The 16199-nt window shown below is 44.6% G+C and overlaps 1 protein-coding gene across 10 annotated transcripts in view; it reads left to right on the top strand.

Annotated features, from left to right (window-relative positions):
* The window catches only part of adgrv1 (adhesion G protein-coupled receptor V1), a 560536-nt gene that overhangs the window by 121550 nt on the left and 422787 nt on the right, over window positions 1-16199 (top strand). For 8 of the 10 annotated variants that reach the window (XM_048527099.2, XM_048527101.2, XM_048527100.2 and 5 more), the window contains exons 27-30: window positions 8080-8219; window positions 8427-9033; window positions 12098-12313; window positions 13197-13412. In XM_048527099.2, coding sequence (XP_048383056.2) covers window positions 8080-8219; window positions 8427-9033; window positions 12098-12313; window positions 13197-13412 — 1179 coding nt within the window. The remainder of the gene's footprint in view (window positions 1-8079; window positions 8220-8426; window positions 9034-12097; window positions 12314-13196; window positions 13413-16199) is intronic. The other 2 variants (XM_048527106.2, XM_048527104.2) reach the window with 1 other exon arrangement.

Genomic DNA, 16199 nt, shown 5'->3' with positions numbered 1-16199 from the left:
GTTCAGAGAAGCGATTGCCCACAAATTGCCTTTTATCCTATCAGTAAGTATGTTAGAGATCATCAAAGCTCTGTATAATTATCTAAGAAGCATTCATCATTCAAAAAGAATTGACTTTGTTGAAACTTAATGATTGCTGGCAGTAAAAGGATCATTTTGTTGGCAAAAAGAAACTAAGTTTGTTGGACAATAAAATGTGAGGCTGGATGAACACAGCAGCCCAAGCAGCATCTCAGGAGCACAAAAGCTGACGTTTCGGGCCTAGACCCTTTATCAGAGAGGGGGATGGGGAGAGGGAACTGGAATAAATAGGGAGAGAGGGGGAGGCGGACCGAAGATGGAGAGTAAAGAAGATAGGTGGAGAGAGTATAGGTGGGGAGGTAGGGAGGGGATAGGTCAGTCCAGGGAAGACGGACAGGTCAAGGAGGTGGGATGAGGTTAGTAGGTAGATGGGGGTGCGGCTTGGGGTGGGAGGAAGGGATTTGTGAGAGGAAGAACCGGTTAGGGAGGCAGAGACAGGTTGGACTGGTTTTGGGATGCAGTGGGTGGAGGGGAAGAGCTGGGCTGGTTGTGTGGTGCAGTGGGGGAGGGGACAAACTGGGCTGGTTTAGGGATGCAGTAGGGGAAGGGGAGATTTTGAAACTGGTGAAGTCCACATTGATACCATTAGGCTGCAGGGTTCCCAGGCGGAATATGAGTTGCTGTTCCTGCAACCTTCGGGTGGCATCATTGTGGCAGTGCAGGAGGCCCATGATGGACATGTCATCTAAAGAATGGGAGGGGGAGTGGAAATGGTTTGCGACTGGGAGGTGCAGTTGTTTGTTGCGAACTGAGCGGAGGTGTTCTGCAAAGCGGTCTCCAAGCCTCCGCTTGTTTCCCCAATGTAGAGGAAGCCACACTGGGTACAATGGATGCAGTATACCACATTGGCAGATGTGCAGGTGAACCTCTGCTTAATGTGGAATGTCATCTTGGGGCCTGGGATAGGAGTGAGGGAGGAGGTGTGGGGGCAAGTGTAGCATTTCCTGCGGTTGCAGGGGAAGGTGCCGGGTGTGGTGGGGTTGGAGGGCAGTGTAGAGCGAACAAGGGAGTCACAGAGAGAGTGGTCTCTCCAGAAAGCAGACAGGGGTGGGGATGGAAAAATGTCTTGGGTGGTGGGGTCGGATTGTAAATGGCGGAAGTGTCGGAGGATGATGCGTTGTATCTGGAGGTTGGTAGGGTGGTGTGTGAGAACGAGGGGGATCCTCTTTGGGCGGTTGTGGCGGGGGCGGGGTGTGAGGGATGTGTTGCGGGAAATACGGGAGACGTGGTCAAGGGCGTTCTCAATCACTGTGGGGGGAAAGTTGCGGTCCTTGAAGAACTTGGACATCTGGGATGTGCGGGAGTGGAATGCTTCATCATGGGAGCAGATGCGGAGGAGGCGGAGGAATTGGGAATAGGGGATGGAATTTTTGCAGGAGGGTGGGTGGGAGGAGGTGTATTCTAGGTAGCTGTGGGAGTCGGTGGGCTTGAAATGTACATCAGTTACAAGCTGGTTGCCTAAGATGGTGACTGAGAGGTCCAAGAAGGTGAGGGATGTGCTGGAGATGGCCCAGGTGAACTGAAGGTTGGGGTGGAAGGTGTTGGTGAAGTGGATGAACTGTTCGAGCTCCTCTGGGGAGCAAGAGGCGGCGCCGATACAGTCATCAATGTACCGGAGGAAGAGGTGGGGTTTGGGGCCTGTGTAGGTGCGGAAGAGGGACTGTTCCACGTAACCTACAAAGAGGCAGGCATAGCTGGGGCCCATGCGGGTTCCCATGGCCACCCCCTTAGTCTGTAGGAAGTGGGAGGAGTCAAAAGAGAAGTTGTTGAGGGTGAGGACGAGTTCAGCTAGGCGGATGAGAGTGTCGGTGGAGGGGGACTGGTCGGGCCTGCGGGACAGGAAGAAGCGGAGGGCCTTGAGGCCATCTGCATGCGGAATGCAGATGTATAGGGACTGGACGTCCATGGTGAAGATGAGGTGTTGGGGGCCAGGGAATTGGAAGTCCTGGAGGAGGTGGAGGGCGTGGGTGGTGTCACGGACGTAGGTGGGGAGTTCCTGGACCAAAGGGGAGAAAATGGAGTCCAGATAGGTGGAGATGAGTTCGGTGGGGCAGGAGCAGGCTGAGACGATGGGTCGACCAGGGCAGGCAGGTTTGTGGATTTTGGGAAGGAGATAGAAACGGGCCGTGCGGGGTTTGGGAACAATGAGGTTGGAGGCTGTGGGTGGGAGGTCCCCTGAGGTGATGAGGTCTTGAATGGTGTTGGAGATGATGGTTTGGTGCTCGGGTGTGGGGTCATGATTGAGGGGGCGGTAGGAGGTGGTGTCGGAGAGTTGGCGTCTGGCCTCGGCGATGTAGAGGTCAGTGCGCCATACTACCACTGCGCCACCCTTGTCTGCGGGTTTGATGGTGAGGTTGGGGTTGGAACGGAGGGAACGGAGGGCTGCCCGTTCTGCGGGGGAGAGGTTGGAGTGGGTGAGAGTGGTGGAGAGTTTGAGGCGGTTAATGTCTCACCCTAAACCAGCCCAGTTCGTCCCCTCCCCCCACTGCACCACACAACCAGCCCAGCTCTTCCCCCCCCACCCACTGCATCCCAAAACCATCCCAGCCTGTCTCTGCCTCCCTAACCGGTTCTTCCTCTCACCCATCCCTTCCTCCCACCCCAAGCCGCACCCCCATCTACCTACTAACCTCATCCCACCTCCTTGACCTGTCTGTCTTCCCTGGACTGACCTATCCCCTCCCTACCTCCCCACCTATACTCTCTCCACCTATCTTCTTTACTCTCCATCTTCGGTCTGCCTCCCCCTCTCTCCCTATTTATTCCAGTTCCCTCTCCCCATCCCCCTCTCTGATGAAGGGTCTAGGCCCGAAACGTCAGCTTTTGTGCTCCTGAGATGCTGCTTGGCCTGCTGTGTTCATCCAGCCTCACATTTTATTATCTTGGAATTCTCCAGCATCTGCAGTTCCCATTATCTCTAAGTTTGTTGGACATAGTATTATCATTGAAGATGTTAAGAGTTAAATTTTAGATTAGATTATATAACGGCATCCAATTTTTTGACCCTGGTCAAACAAAAATAATGTGTATTTACATTTAGAAAACTAATACTCTGGAACTACTTTGACAGAAGTCTCCTGTTATTAAAAGGCAGAGATCTGATCAGGATTACTTGCAGGCAGCAGGAGAGAGGAGCAATGTAGAAATCATGCTCGCAGCAGTGAGTGTGCATAGTCCACATTTTAGTGTTCAGCAGCACAGCCAGCTGCTTGGACAGCTGTTGTGAAATGCTAAGTATGTTAGGATATGTGTGTTGTTGTGGCAGACAGGTGGGGGAATGGTAGAGGGCTAGAGCGCTAGTGGTTGTATGGCTAAGGGGCCATGGTGCGTGGATGAATGTTTAGGGTAGTTTAGGCTCTGTGGTGAGGGGAGAGGTAACTGATCCAGTTGTCAGGGGCAGAGGTTGTTCTTGGAAGGTGTCATTGGAATCCAAGGTTCACATTGATAACTACCCAGGGATTAAAGGAAGCTTTTACTCCCCAAATGATTCTGAGGTACGTTATGTAAATTGAAATGCTACAAATTCTTTGACTTTAATGGAGGGTTCCATATGTAGCAGAATTGCCCATAGGGAAATTTTCATTTTCCTAATGATTTTTTCTGAGTCAGTTACGTTGGCATTTTGCGCAGCATCCTGACATGTGACTCTAATACGCACTGTCTCAGTGACTATCTGGCTATCGGAATTTCTCAGTCAGTTGAAGCAGGCTATTCAACCTATGGAATCCATACTGACTCTCCAAAGAGCATCTCAATCAGCCTCATCCCCCTACTCTGTCCCCATAATCATCCATTTCCCATGGTCAATCCACCTAGCCTGCACATCTTTGGACTATGGGAAGAAACCGGAGCACCTGGAAGAAACTCATGCCGAAACGAGGACGATGTGCAAACTCTACACAGACAGTTGTCCGAAGGTGGAATCGAATCCACGTCCATAGTGCTGTGAAGCAATAGTGCTATCCACTGAGCCACAGTGTCGCTCTGTAGAAGACTTTGTTGAAAACGACTCCAGCAGTTTTGTGACAAGAATTCCAAAGCACACAGTCACAAAGCTATTGCATCTGGCAGTGATATTGGAAGGAAAGATTTCACACAAAGACGTAGATTTTGAAGAGCAAAGGATGCAAGTTTGTTATAGTGCAGGAACATTCCACCGTGCGCAGTGTAACATCTGGTAAGGATAGATATAGAGTCCATGGTGTAGAGCGGAATGCTCTCAGCAGATTTAAGGATTAGTTGGAATTGTTTGGCATAATTCATACATAATTTCTCCTGATTTCCCCCTAGGAAGAATAATGACACAGCAAGTCACATAAAATTTCACTGGCAGCCTTCCAAATTTCATAATTTTATATCTGATTGAGGATTATGCTCTGCCATAATCTCATTGAATGATGGAACAAATTTGGTGGGCTGAATGGCCTACTTCTGCTCCTACTCTTATGATAATTGGATAATTTTAATTCTTTTCTTGCAATATGGATATTGCTGGCAAGGTTAGTTTTTATTGTGCATCCTTGGTTAACCTGAGGAAAAGGTATTATGTTACTTTCTCTCCTTGAAATACTATTTAAATAATTCATTACCACTTCAGAGGATATTTAAAAGTCAAGCTTGTTGGTATGTGGCGGCGTCAAATGAAGACCCTAAATGGTAAGGATTTTCAATTGGTTTTAAAGATGATCTGCAGACTTCGTCACTTTTATCCCTCTGATTTGTTTTGTTAACTTTTCCGATTTGGATTTTTTGAAACTGAATTCAAATTCTTAAATTACCACCGTGGGATTTTCATAAATTGTTGGTCTAGGCCTCTGGATTACTATAACCACATCCGATAAATATTTGGGACCTTCCAAAGACATCATTTGGACTTACTCCAGTTGAAATCGACTGTATAATTTCTTCTGACCTTGATCAGGCCTTACAGGTACAATTTTTGAACTAGGCCAGAAGCTCATTTGAAATAATCCATTGATCTGAGGGTGGATTGAAAGATATGGTTGTGGACTCTGGCCTCACCAAGGACAGTCCAAGGATCTCAATTATTTGTAATTTATATTAATGATTTTAAGGAGGAAACAGTGTAACGTATCCAGATTTTGTGCCGATATGAAAATAGTGGGAGGGCATATTGTGATGAGGACATAGTGGAATTAAAATCATTAGATGCTTGTTTTGTTTGGTACAAGCTTGATGGGCTGAAGGACCTTTTGTCTGCTGTACAGATCTCTATGACTCTATGAAGCTGTGAAGAATTTGCAACGTGATGTAGATAGGACGACTGAGTGGACCACAGCTTGGCAGATTGAATTCAATGTAGAAAAGTGAGAAGTCATGTACTTTGTCAGGAAGAACCAAAATACACCCTATTATTTAAATAAAGAGAGATTCCAAAACAAAAATGTGCACAGAGGGATCTAGGTATTCTCGTGCATGGAGACACAAAATGGAAGCATGCAAAAAGTAATTAAGAAGACAAATGGAATGTTCATCTTTATTGTTCAGGGGTTGGGGTTTGAAAATAGGGTTGACCTTTACTAGAAAACATAAAGGTAGATAAATGTTTGGGACCTAATCAAGTGTGTCCCAGGACATTGTGGAAAGTTGGGAAATTGTGGGCCCTTGGCAGAAATGTTTGTATCGTCTGTAACAAAGGTGAGTTTCTGGAGGACTGGAGAGTGGCTAATGTGCCTTTACTTAAGAAAGGTTGTAAGGAGAAGCCTGGGAACTACGGAACTATGGATTAGATATCGGTGGTGGGTACGTTGTTGGAGATGATTCTGAAATATAGGATTTACATGCATTTAGAGACACAAGGGATAATTCGGGATAATCAGCCTTGTTTTGTGTGAGGGAAATTGTGTCTCACAAACTTGATTGAGTTTTTTGAGGAAGTAACCAAAAATATTGATGAGGGCAGAGTACGAGACATTTTTTACTTGGACTTTAGTAAAGCTTTTGACAAGGTTCAACATTGTAGACAAATCAGTCAAGTTATATCACATGGGATTCAGATTGAGCTTGCCAATTGGATGCAAAATTTGTTTTATGATAGGAGACAGAAGGAGGAGGTGAAGGGATGTTTTTCGGACTGGAGGCTAATCACCATTGGTGTTCCACAGGGATTGGTGCAGGGGTCCACTTTTGTTTTTCATTTATATAAATGGTTAGGATGAGAGTATAAGAGGCATGGTTAGTAGGTTTGTGGATGACACCAAAATTGGTGGTCTTGCGGACAATGAAAAAGCTTGTCTAAGATTACAAAGAGGTCTTGATCAATTGGTTCAATGGGCTAAGGAGTGGCAGATGCAGTTTAATTTAGATAAATGTGAGGTATTGCATTTTAGTAAATGGAATGTTCGCCTTTCTTGTTCAGGGATTGGAGTTTGAAAATAGTGAAGACCTTTATTGGAAAACATAAAAGTAGATAAATCTTTGGGACCTAATCAAGCGTATCCCAGGACATTGTGGGAAGTTGGGAAATTGTGGGCCCTTAGCAGAAATGTTTGTATCATCTGTAACATAGGTGAGGTGCTGGAGGACTGGAGAGTGGTTAATGTGCCTTTATTTAAGAAAGGTTTTATTTAAGACTTATACAGTTAAGGGTAGGGCCCTGGATAGTGTTGTAGAACAGAGAGGCCTCGGGGTTCAGGTACATAATTCTTTTAAATTTGTATCACTGGTAAACAGCATAGTTAAGAAAATGTTTACATGGTTGCTTTCATTGCTAAGACCTTTTGAGTATAGGAGTTGGGCCATGTTGAGGAAGTACAGGATGCTGGTGAAGCCTCTTCTAGAATATGGTGTGCACTTCTGGTCGCCATCCTATTGGAAGGATATTATTAAACTAGAAAGAGTTCTGAAAAGATTAACCAGGTGTGGCTGGGAATGGAGGGTTTGAGTTATAAACATAGGCTGGATAGGCCAGGACCCTTTTCACTGGAACATAAGAAGTTGAGGGGTGACCTTATTGGGGTTTATAAAATCATGAGCAAAGGTCTTTTCCCTAATGTGGGAGAATTCAAAACTAGGGGCCGTACTTTTAAGGGGAGAGGAGAAAGATTTAAAGAATACATGAGGGGCAACAGTTTCAAACAGAATGAGCTGTCAGTGGTGGATGCAGATACAATTGCAACATTTAAAAGACATTTGGATAAGTGTGTGACTAGGAAAGGTTTGGAGGGATATGGGCCAAGCACATTTGGGTGGGACTAGTTTAGTATGGGAAAATGGTCAGCGTGGACTGGTTGGACCAGAGGGTTGTTTCCATGCTGTATGAGTCTATAACTGCACTGGGTGTTGGTAAAGTCAAGTCTGGAGTGTAAAGTTTTGCTCCTGTATTTCAAAAGCGTTAGAATTTAAAAAGCATTTATGTTAAAATGCTACTCAATACCAATTTGTAAGGCAGATTCCTAGAATGAAGAGGTTCACCAAACTGGAAGAATGAGGGATGAACTTGTTGAAACAGACAGGATTCTGAAGGGGCTTGACAAGCGTAAATGTTCAGAATTGTTTTCAACTTATGTGAATTAGGGAAGGTAGCGAATATATGGAATTCTCTACTCCAGAGGGTCTTGGAGTTAGATCAAGCTACACCTAAACTGGTACAAAAGAATAGTTGAGGCCTAGGGCAAATCAGCCATGATTTTGTGGAATGCTGAGGCAGGCTTGAGTGACTGAATGGCCTACTCCTGTGCCTGTTCCTTATGTTCACCGAAATTTAAAGGACACAGTATACAGGCTAAAACTGTGGTAAATCTGGGGTCAGTGTTGAACCCCTGCCTCTGAATGCAAGACCTTCTTTACTAATATCCCCAGAATCCCAGCAATTTTAGGCCTACCAAAAGTTACAAGATTTGTTTTTATTTTCAATTGGGGTTTTGTACATTCTCGCAATAGTAACTATTTCTTGAATATCATTTGTTTGTTAAGATAACATGAACAATCCACAAGCAGTGAAAAGATTAAATCAAATTGCTTTGGTTTGATTTCTAGCCAGTCTTGGGATAGCTTCCGAAATCATAGTGATTATTGAAGCCTCTGATGATGCCTATGGTGTGTTCCAGTTCAGCAATGATTCTTTGTATATAAATAGTACAGAACCCAAAGACGGTCTTGAAATTATTTTATTACAGGTCAGTAATTTATCTTGATATTGAATATTTTGTTAGAGCTGAAAAATAGAAATTCTGCTGAATTATGCAAATATGTTGTCGTTTAAGATGTTGAGTACGTCGTGTTAAATTGAAGTTTATATGCTGGCGGAAGTCATTGGAAAATGTCTGAGATTGACAAACTGCATTGTATAATTCATGAGTTTAATAAGTTGTTTGACTTTTTAGGTTGAACGAGCTGGTGGTGCTCTGTCTCAGGCAACCATATTTTGGAGTGTTGTTTCTGATCCTTACAATGATTTGGTCAACATCCATGGCAATGCCACATTCAAAGTCGGACAATCTCTGGCCAACATTTTGCTGCAGGTAGCTTCTGATGAAGTGCCAGAATTGGATGAAGAATTTATGATTTACATCAGTAATGTTTCACACGGTCGCCTAGGAATTTTTACAAATGCTACTTTGACAGTCCTAGCTAATGATGACCCCTATGGAGTGTTTGTCTTTTCGGAAAGAAGTCAGCCAGTCAGAGTTGAAGAGGGAGACCTGAATGTAACACTGACAATTGAGCGGTTAAGTGGAATTATGGGTATTGCCTTGGTCACGTACTCAACTGTGGATGATGCAAAGTCAGCTAATCTGCCATATTTCATTACTAGAGCAACAAAGGAAACTGATTACCTTGTCATAGATGGGTCAATAATTTTTGAAGCCAATCAAACAGAAGCGAATATCACGATTCCCATACTGGATGATGTAGAACCTGAGCGACCAGAGTCTGTGTTTGTCCAGTTGGATAATGTTGTGCTGCTAAAAGGGGAGCAGGACAGGCCAAGTGAGTAGTCTGAATTGGTTGATCAATTCTTTCCTGATGTTCATCTTCAATTAGCCGGCTTGTAAAAAAATGTTATTGCCTTCCTCTTCTGAATTCCATATACCACTCTCTTAGGAAAACTTGCTGCCACACTTCTGTCAGTTCCACTCTAAATTATGCTGCAAGGATGACCCTCCAATCTGTCTCATGTCTCAGTTTTATTGTTTCCTTATTCCATGAAGGAGTGTCCAGGTGAAATCAAAAACTTGCCAGTTGTGGAATTAACTGGGCCTATTTAGAAGCTTCTATACTTCAAGTTTCTGACAGCTTTATTCTCACTTCTGGGGTACACCTCACGGGGAAGTCAGTTAAATTATTTGGGCAGGTGGCTAGAGTCTGGTACAGAATGATGCCAAAGAACAATGAACAAAGAACAAAGAAAATTACAGCACAGGAACCGGGCCTTCTGCCCTCCAGGCCTGCGCCCGTCAAGATCTTCTGTCTAAACCTGTATCAATAAGACAAGCCCCTCACTGGGATGTAGGGGACAGCAATGAGTGAATGGAGAGATTGGTAATAAGCAGGGGTGAGGATCACAGTTGTGCTCGCCTCTGAGCACAGGGTGATTGAGAATGAGAAGCCGGACAATCGGAATTTACTTAGAGGTTTCTCTGCTTGGTGTGCCTGCACACTCCCACAATGCGCATAAAATACCAGTGGAGTTGGAAGGACAGCCCTGTAGCTATTAACAGGCCACTTGGGGACCTTAGTTGGCCAAAGGCTGGGTGGGCTGCCTGACACCTTTTTGCTGTTAAAATAAAGGTGGAGGTAGGTCTGGCCCCCTACCATGTCACACAATGTCATGTATTCCCACCAGCCCCTTATTACCACCCTGCCCCTGACTGGAAGGGAGGACTTGTAGTAAAGGGAGTAAAATTCTGGCCTTTGTGACAAAACAACTGACAGTTATCAATTGATAATGGGAACTGCAGATGCTGGAGAATCCAAGATAATAAAATGTGAGGCTGGATGAACACAGCAGGCCCAGCAGCATCTCAGGAGCACAAAAGCTGACGTTTCTGGCCTAGACCCTTCATCAGAGAGGGGGATGGGGTGAAGGTTCTGGAATAAATAGGGAGAGAGGGGGAGGCGGACCGAAGATGGAGAGAAAAGAAGATAGGTGGAGCACATCATGGGGCCCAGCTATGCCTGCCTCTTTGTAGGTTACGTGGAACAGTCCCTCTTCCGCACCTACACAGGCCCCAAACCCCACCTCTTCCTCCGTTACATTGATGACTGTATCGACGCCGCCTCTTGCTCCCCAGAGGAGCTCGAACAGTTCATCCACTTCACCAACACCTTCCACCCCAACCTTCAGTTCACCTGGGCCATCTCCAGCACATCCCTCACCTTCCTGACCTCTCAGTCTCCATCTCAGGCAACCAGCTTGTAACTGATGTCCATTTCAAGCCCACCGACTCCCACAGCTACCTAGAATACACCTCCTCCCACCCACTCTCCTGCAAAAATTCCATCCCCTATTCCCAATTCCTCCGCCTCCTCCGCATCTGCTCCCATGAAGAGGCATTCCACTCCCACACATCCCAGATGTCCAAGTTCTTCAAGGACCGCAACTTTCCCCCCACAGTGGTCGAGAACGCCCTTGACCGCGTCTCCCGCATTTCCCGCAACACATCCCTCACACCCCACCCCCGCCTCAACCGTCCAAAGAGGATCCCCCTCGTTCTCACACACCACCGCACCAACCTCCGGATACAACGCATCATCCTCCGACACTTCCGCCATCTACAATCCAACCCCATCACCCAAGACATTTTTCCATCCCCACCCCTTGTCTGCTTTCCGGAGAGACCACTCTCTCCGTGACTTCCTTGTTCGCTCCACACTGCCCTCCAACCCCACCACACCCGGCAACTTCCCCTGCAACCGCAGGAAATGCTACACTTGCCCCCACACCTCCTCCTTCACCTCTATCCCAGGCCCCGAGATGACTTTCCACATTAAGCAGAGGTTCACCTGCACATCTGCCAATGTGGTATACTGTATCCATTGTACCCGGTGTGGCTCCCTCTACATTGGGGAAACCAAGCAGAGGCTTGGGGACCGCTTTGCAGAACACCTCCGCTCAGTTCGCAATAAACAACTGCACCACCCAGTCGCAAACCATTTCCACTCCCCTCCCATTCTTTAGATGACATGTCCATCATGGGCCTCCTGCAGTGCCACAATGATGCCACCTGAAGGTTGCAGGAACAGCAACTCATATTCCGCTTGGAAACCGTGCAGCCCAATGGTATCAATGTGGACTTCACCAGCTTCAAAATCTCCCCTTCCCCCACCGCATCCCAAAACCAGCCCAGTTCGTCCCCTCCCCCCACTGCACCACACAACCAGCCCAGCTCTTCCCCTCCACCCACTGCATCCCAAAACCAGCCCAGCCTGTCTCTGCCTCCCTAACCTGTTCTTCCTCTCACACATCCCTTCCTCCCACCCCAAGTCGCACCTCCATCTCCTACCTACTAACCTCATCCCACCTCCTTTACCTGTCCGTCTTCCCTGGACTGACCTATCCCCTCCCCACCTCCCCACCTATACTCTCTTCTCCACCTATCTTCTTTTCTCTCCATCTTCCGTCCGCCTCCCCCTCTCTCCCTATTTATTCGAGAACCCTCACCCCATCCCCCTCTCTGATGAAGGGTCTAGGGCCGAAACATCAGCTTTTGTGCTCCTGAGATGCTGCTGGGCCTGCTGTGTTCATCCAGCCTCACATTTTATTATCTTATGACAGTTATCATGGTCAAGAATCACTCGCTATCAAGTATGATTGTCTACCTAGAAAATTGTATGTGAGCATGACCTAGATATAAAAATATTTGGGATCATCTTGTTTGTATATCCTTTGATATGGAAGGTGAACAGAATATTAATTAAGACATGATATTCCTATGTTCACTCACAAGTAATGGAATTATTTTTAACCATTGAATTTTTTTGGGAGGGGGTGTGTTCAGACAGATGAATGTAATTTACTGTACCCTGTGTGATGACAGACACTCTCTTTTAGTTCTTGGCTCTCCACGACTTGGACAGGAGGGTGACATCATGGCCCATGTGATAATCAATGCCAGTGATGATGCATTTGGTACTCTGCAGCTTTCGACTTCCGCTGTACGAGTTTCTGAAAATTATATCGGACCAATAATCAATGTGACCAGAACTGGGGGGATGTTTGCAGATGTTTCTGTAAAATTCCAAGCTTTGTCGATGACAGCGAGAGTTGGTAAGAGATATTAATACCTATTAATATTACACCGAGACTTGTCATACTTTTCTGTAGTTCACCAATGAATATGAAAATTTTATTAATATGACTTTAACGTGCAGTGCATCATCTATAAAATCTAATATTGCCTGTCTCAGAATGGCAGGATGTTATGCTGTAGCTATAATTATCCATCCATGGTTACTATTCTGAGCCAACATGTCATTTCCTCTCATCCTCTTCAAGCTTTTTATGCATATCTTCCTTCTGGGTACAAATAACTGCGCAGCATTCAGAAATTATTTCAGGACCTATCTCTCCAATAATTATTTAGTGCATATTTCCCAAATGCCCAGTTGTCCATTTCTTTTTTATATTATAGATGCAATAAAATTGTGATTTGATTTTGTCAAACAATAGAGGAGAGAGGAGGAGAATTGAGTTCAGATAGTTTGTCAAAGGGAGATGAAAATGACAAAGTGTAGCAAATAGCAATTGATCTACTTTGTTCATTGTCTTGTGGTCACTTTTAGAGTAGAATTGATAGTACGCAGGTTTCTTGGATTTCAATTTGGCAAGACAATTGTGAGGTCGTGAAGGCAGCAAACAATAAGAGAAATACAGCAAAAAAAGGAATGTAACTGATGAAATATAATTTTAGTGGCAAATGCTGATCACAATCAAACTGTTAAATTGGTGGCCAAAGAATGACTGAGAGAAATTTTGAAATCCAAGGAAGACTGGGATATGTTGAACATAAGCAACCACTTCTTTAAAAAAAAGAATAAAATATGTATAGTGTCTCCATCTGCATGAACCCTTCAAAACGTTGCATTGCTTCAAATCTAATTTTTCAGAAAAAAACACTGATAGAACTGTGTTTTGTGTATTACTTCTATAGGTGATGATTACAGTATAGCATCTTCTGATGTTCTTTTGCTCGAAGGGGAGACAAGCAAAGCTGTGCCAATTTACCTCCTTAATGACATAATTCCAGAGCTTGAAGAGTCATTTCGTGTTGAACTTATTAATGAGACGACAGGGGGTGCTGTGCTTGGAGCTGTCACACAGGCAACCATTACGATTGAAGCTTCAGATGATCCTTACGGATCTTTCGGTAAAATCAAACTCATTTGCTTGTAATTGAACAGCGTGATTAATAAGCAGACAATTAGATTGCATTGAGTATAAGTTGAAATGTCATTACATTCAAGGCTATTGGCCAGGAGCTGGAAAGTGGGATTAGTGTACATAGATCAGTACAGACTCAATAGGCAAAAGGGCCTCATCTGTGCAGTATGACTCTATGAATGTGAATCTGAGATAAAGGGCTACAATTATGGGTTACCCAGGCCAGTAGTTTTGAAACAGTGTGCTGCAGTATAATATTGTTCTGTGACAAAGGTGAGAGGTGTGCCACAAAATGTTGGGGAAGCAGCTCTGCTTTACCCGAGCACCAAGGCTTTGTTTCTGATCTCCTCCAGGGCCCCATTGTCTGTTATTAAAGGAATTATCTGCTGGCATTTGTCACCTCACCTACACAGTGAGAAGGGAAATCTGCTCTGTGTATTGTGGAATTATTTATTTCATTGAAGTGTGAAAAAGTTAGGACTCACTGACGCAGGCTTTGGTTATGAGTGGATGAACGTAGGTATGCTACTCAAGTTTGTTTTTTTACCTTGGCTGGTTGGCAATACTCTTTGCCTTTAACACAACTTCTTAAAATTAGCCCTTAACATTATAACTTAATCTCATCTACTCTGCAATGCATCACACCACTCTAAATTTACATTCTTAAAGTCCTGTATCTCGTTCATATTGTTAGCACTTCAATATTACACATAACGTCACATCATAGAACATAGAACATTACAGCACAGTACAGGCCTTTCGGCCCACGATGTTGTGCTGACCTGTCATACCGATCTCAAGCCCATCTGACCTACACTATTCCATGAACGTCCATATGCTTGTCCAATGACGACTTAAATGTACCTAAAGTTGGCGAATCTACTACCGTTGCAGGCAAAGCGTTCCATTCCCTTACTACTCTCTGAGTAAAGAGTAATAATTCTGTAACTAAAAAAAAAGAAAATAAACCCAATCAGTAGTTTTGCTTATGTACAATAGCCTGGCCTATCCATCAGGGCTGAAGTTGGGATTTGGTAAAAATCTGTTTATCACCAGAGAGTAAAAATCGTGAATGTTAATAGAACACAAAATGTACAACAGTACAGCACAGCACAGGCTCTTCAGCTCACAATGTTGTGCCGAACTATTAGCCTACTAATATCAATCTACCCTGCATACCCTACCTTTTACTATCCTTCACGTGCCTATCTAAGAGTCAATTAAAAGTCTCTAAAGTATCTGACTCCACTACCACTGCTGGCAGCGCATTCCACACGCCAACCACACTGCGTAAAAAACCTACTCCTGACATTTCCCTTCTACCTTCCTCCAATCACTTTAAAATTATGCCCCCTTGTAATAGTCATTATAAATTCCATAGCCTTGAATGCTTTGAAATTTCGACTTATACTTAACGACTGGGAGAAGTCTCTGACTGTCCACTGTATCTATGCCTCTCATCATCTTGTACACTTCTCTCCAATCACCTCTCATCCTTGTTTGCTCCAATGAAAAAAGCCCTAGCTCCCTCAACCTTTCCTCATAAAACCTGCCCTCTATCGCAGGCAGCATCCTGGTAAATATCCTCTGCACCCTCTCTAAAGATTCCACATCCTTCCTATGATGAGGTGACCAGAATGGAACACAAAATTCCAAGTGTGGTCTAACCAGAGTTTTATAGAGCTGCAGCATAATCTCGTGGCTCTTAAACTCAATTCCCCTGCTAATGGAAACCAACACACCATATGCCTAATTTATAACCCCATCAACTTGGGTAGCAACTTTGATGGATCTTTGGGTGTGGGCCCTCAGATCCCTCTGTTCCTCCACTCTGCCAAGAATCCTACCACTAACCTTGTATTCTGCATTCAAATTTGACCTTCTAAAATGAATCACTTTACACTTTCTGGATTGAATTCCATCTGCCACTTCTTTGCCCAGCTCTGCATCCTGTCAATGTCTCGTTGCAAACTATAACACTGTCTACAAGTCCACCAGCGTTCGTATTATTGGCAAACTTACTAAACTACCCTTTTACTTCACTTCCTCATCCAAGTCATTTATAAAGATCACAAAAGAGCAGAGGCCCCAGAATAGATCCCTGCTGAACAATACTGGTCACTGAACTCCAGGCTAAATACTTTTCATCTGCTACCATTCTCTGTCTACTATTGGACAGCCAGTTTTGTATTCAGATAGCCAAATTTCCCTGAATTACAAGCCTCCATACTTTCTGAATGGGCATACCATGGGGAACTTTATCAAATGCCTTGCTGAAATCCAGATACATCACATGCGTTACTCTGCCTTCATCAGTGTGTTTTGTCACATCCTCAAAGAATTCAATGAGGCTTGTGAGGCATGACTTGCCCTTCACAAAGTCATGCTGACTATTTGTAATCAAGCTATGCTTTTCTAAATAATCATAAATACTATCTCTCAGAATCCTCTTCAATAACTTGCTCACCACAGCAGTAAGACTGACTAGTCTGTAATTCCCAAGATTATCCCTATTCCCTTTCTTGAACAAGGGAATGACATTTTTCACCCTCCAATCTTCTGGTGCTACTCAAGTGGGCAGTGAGGGTGCAAAGATTATTGCTAAAGGGGCAACAATCTCTTCCCTGGCTTCCTGTGAAACCTTGGTTATATCCCGGCTGGACCAGGGGGCTTACCTATCCTCATGTTTTTCAAAATTTCTAGCACATTCTCCTTCCTAACATCAACCAATTTGAACATATCTGCCTGTTTCATGCTGTCCTCACAAACATCA

This window comes from Stegostoma tigrinum, chromosome 3, assembly GCF_030684315.1.
Source record: "Stegostoma tigrinum isolate sSteTig4 chromosome 3, sSteTig4.hap1, whole genome shotgun sequence".
NCBI lineage: Eukaryota > Metazoa > Chordata > Chondrichthyes > Orectolobiformes > Stegostomatidae > Stegostoma > Stegostoma tigrinum.
Note: the sequence above shows the minus strand (reverse complement) of the source record. Positions and strands in the feature narration are given on the sequence as shown.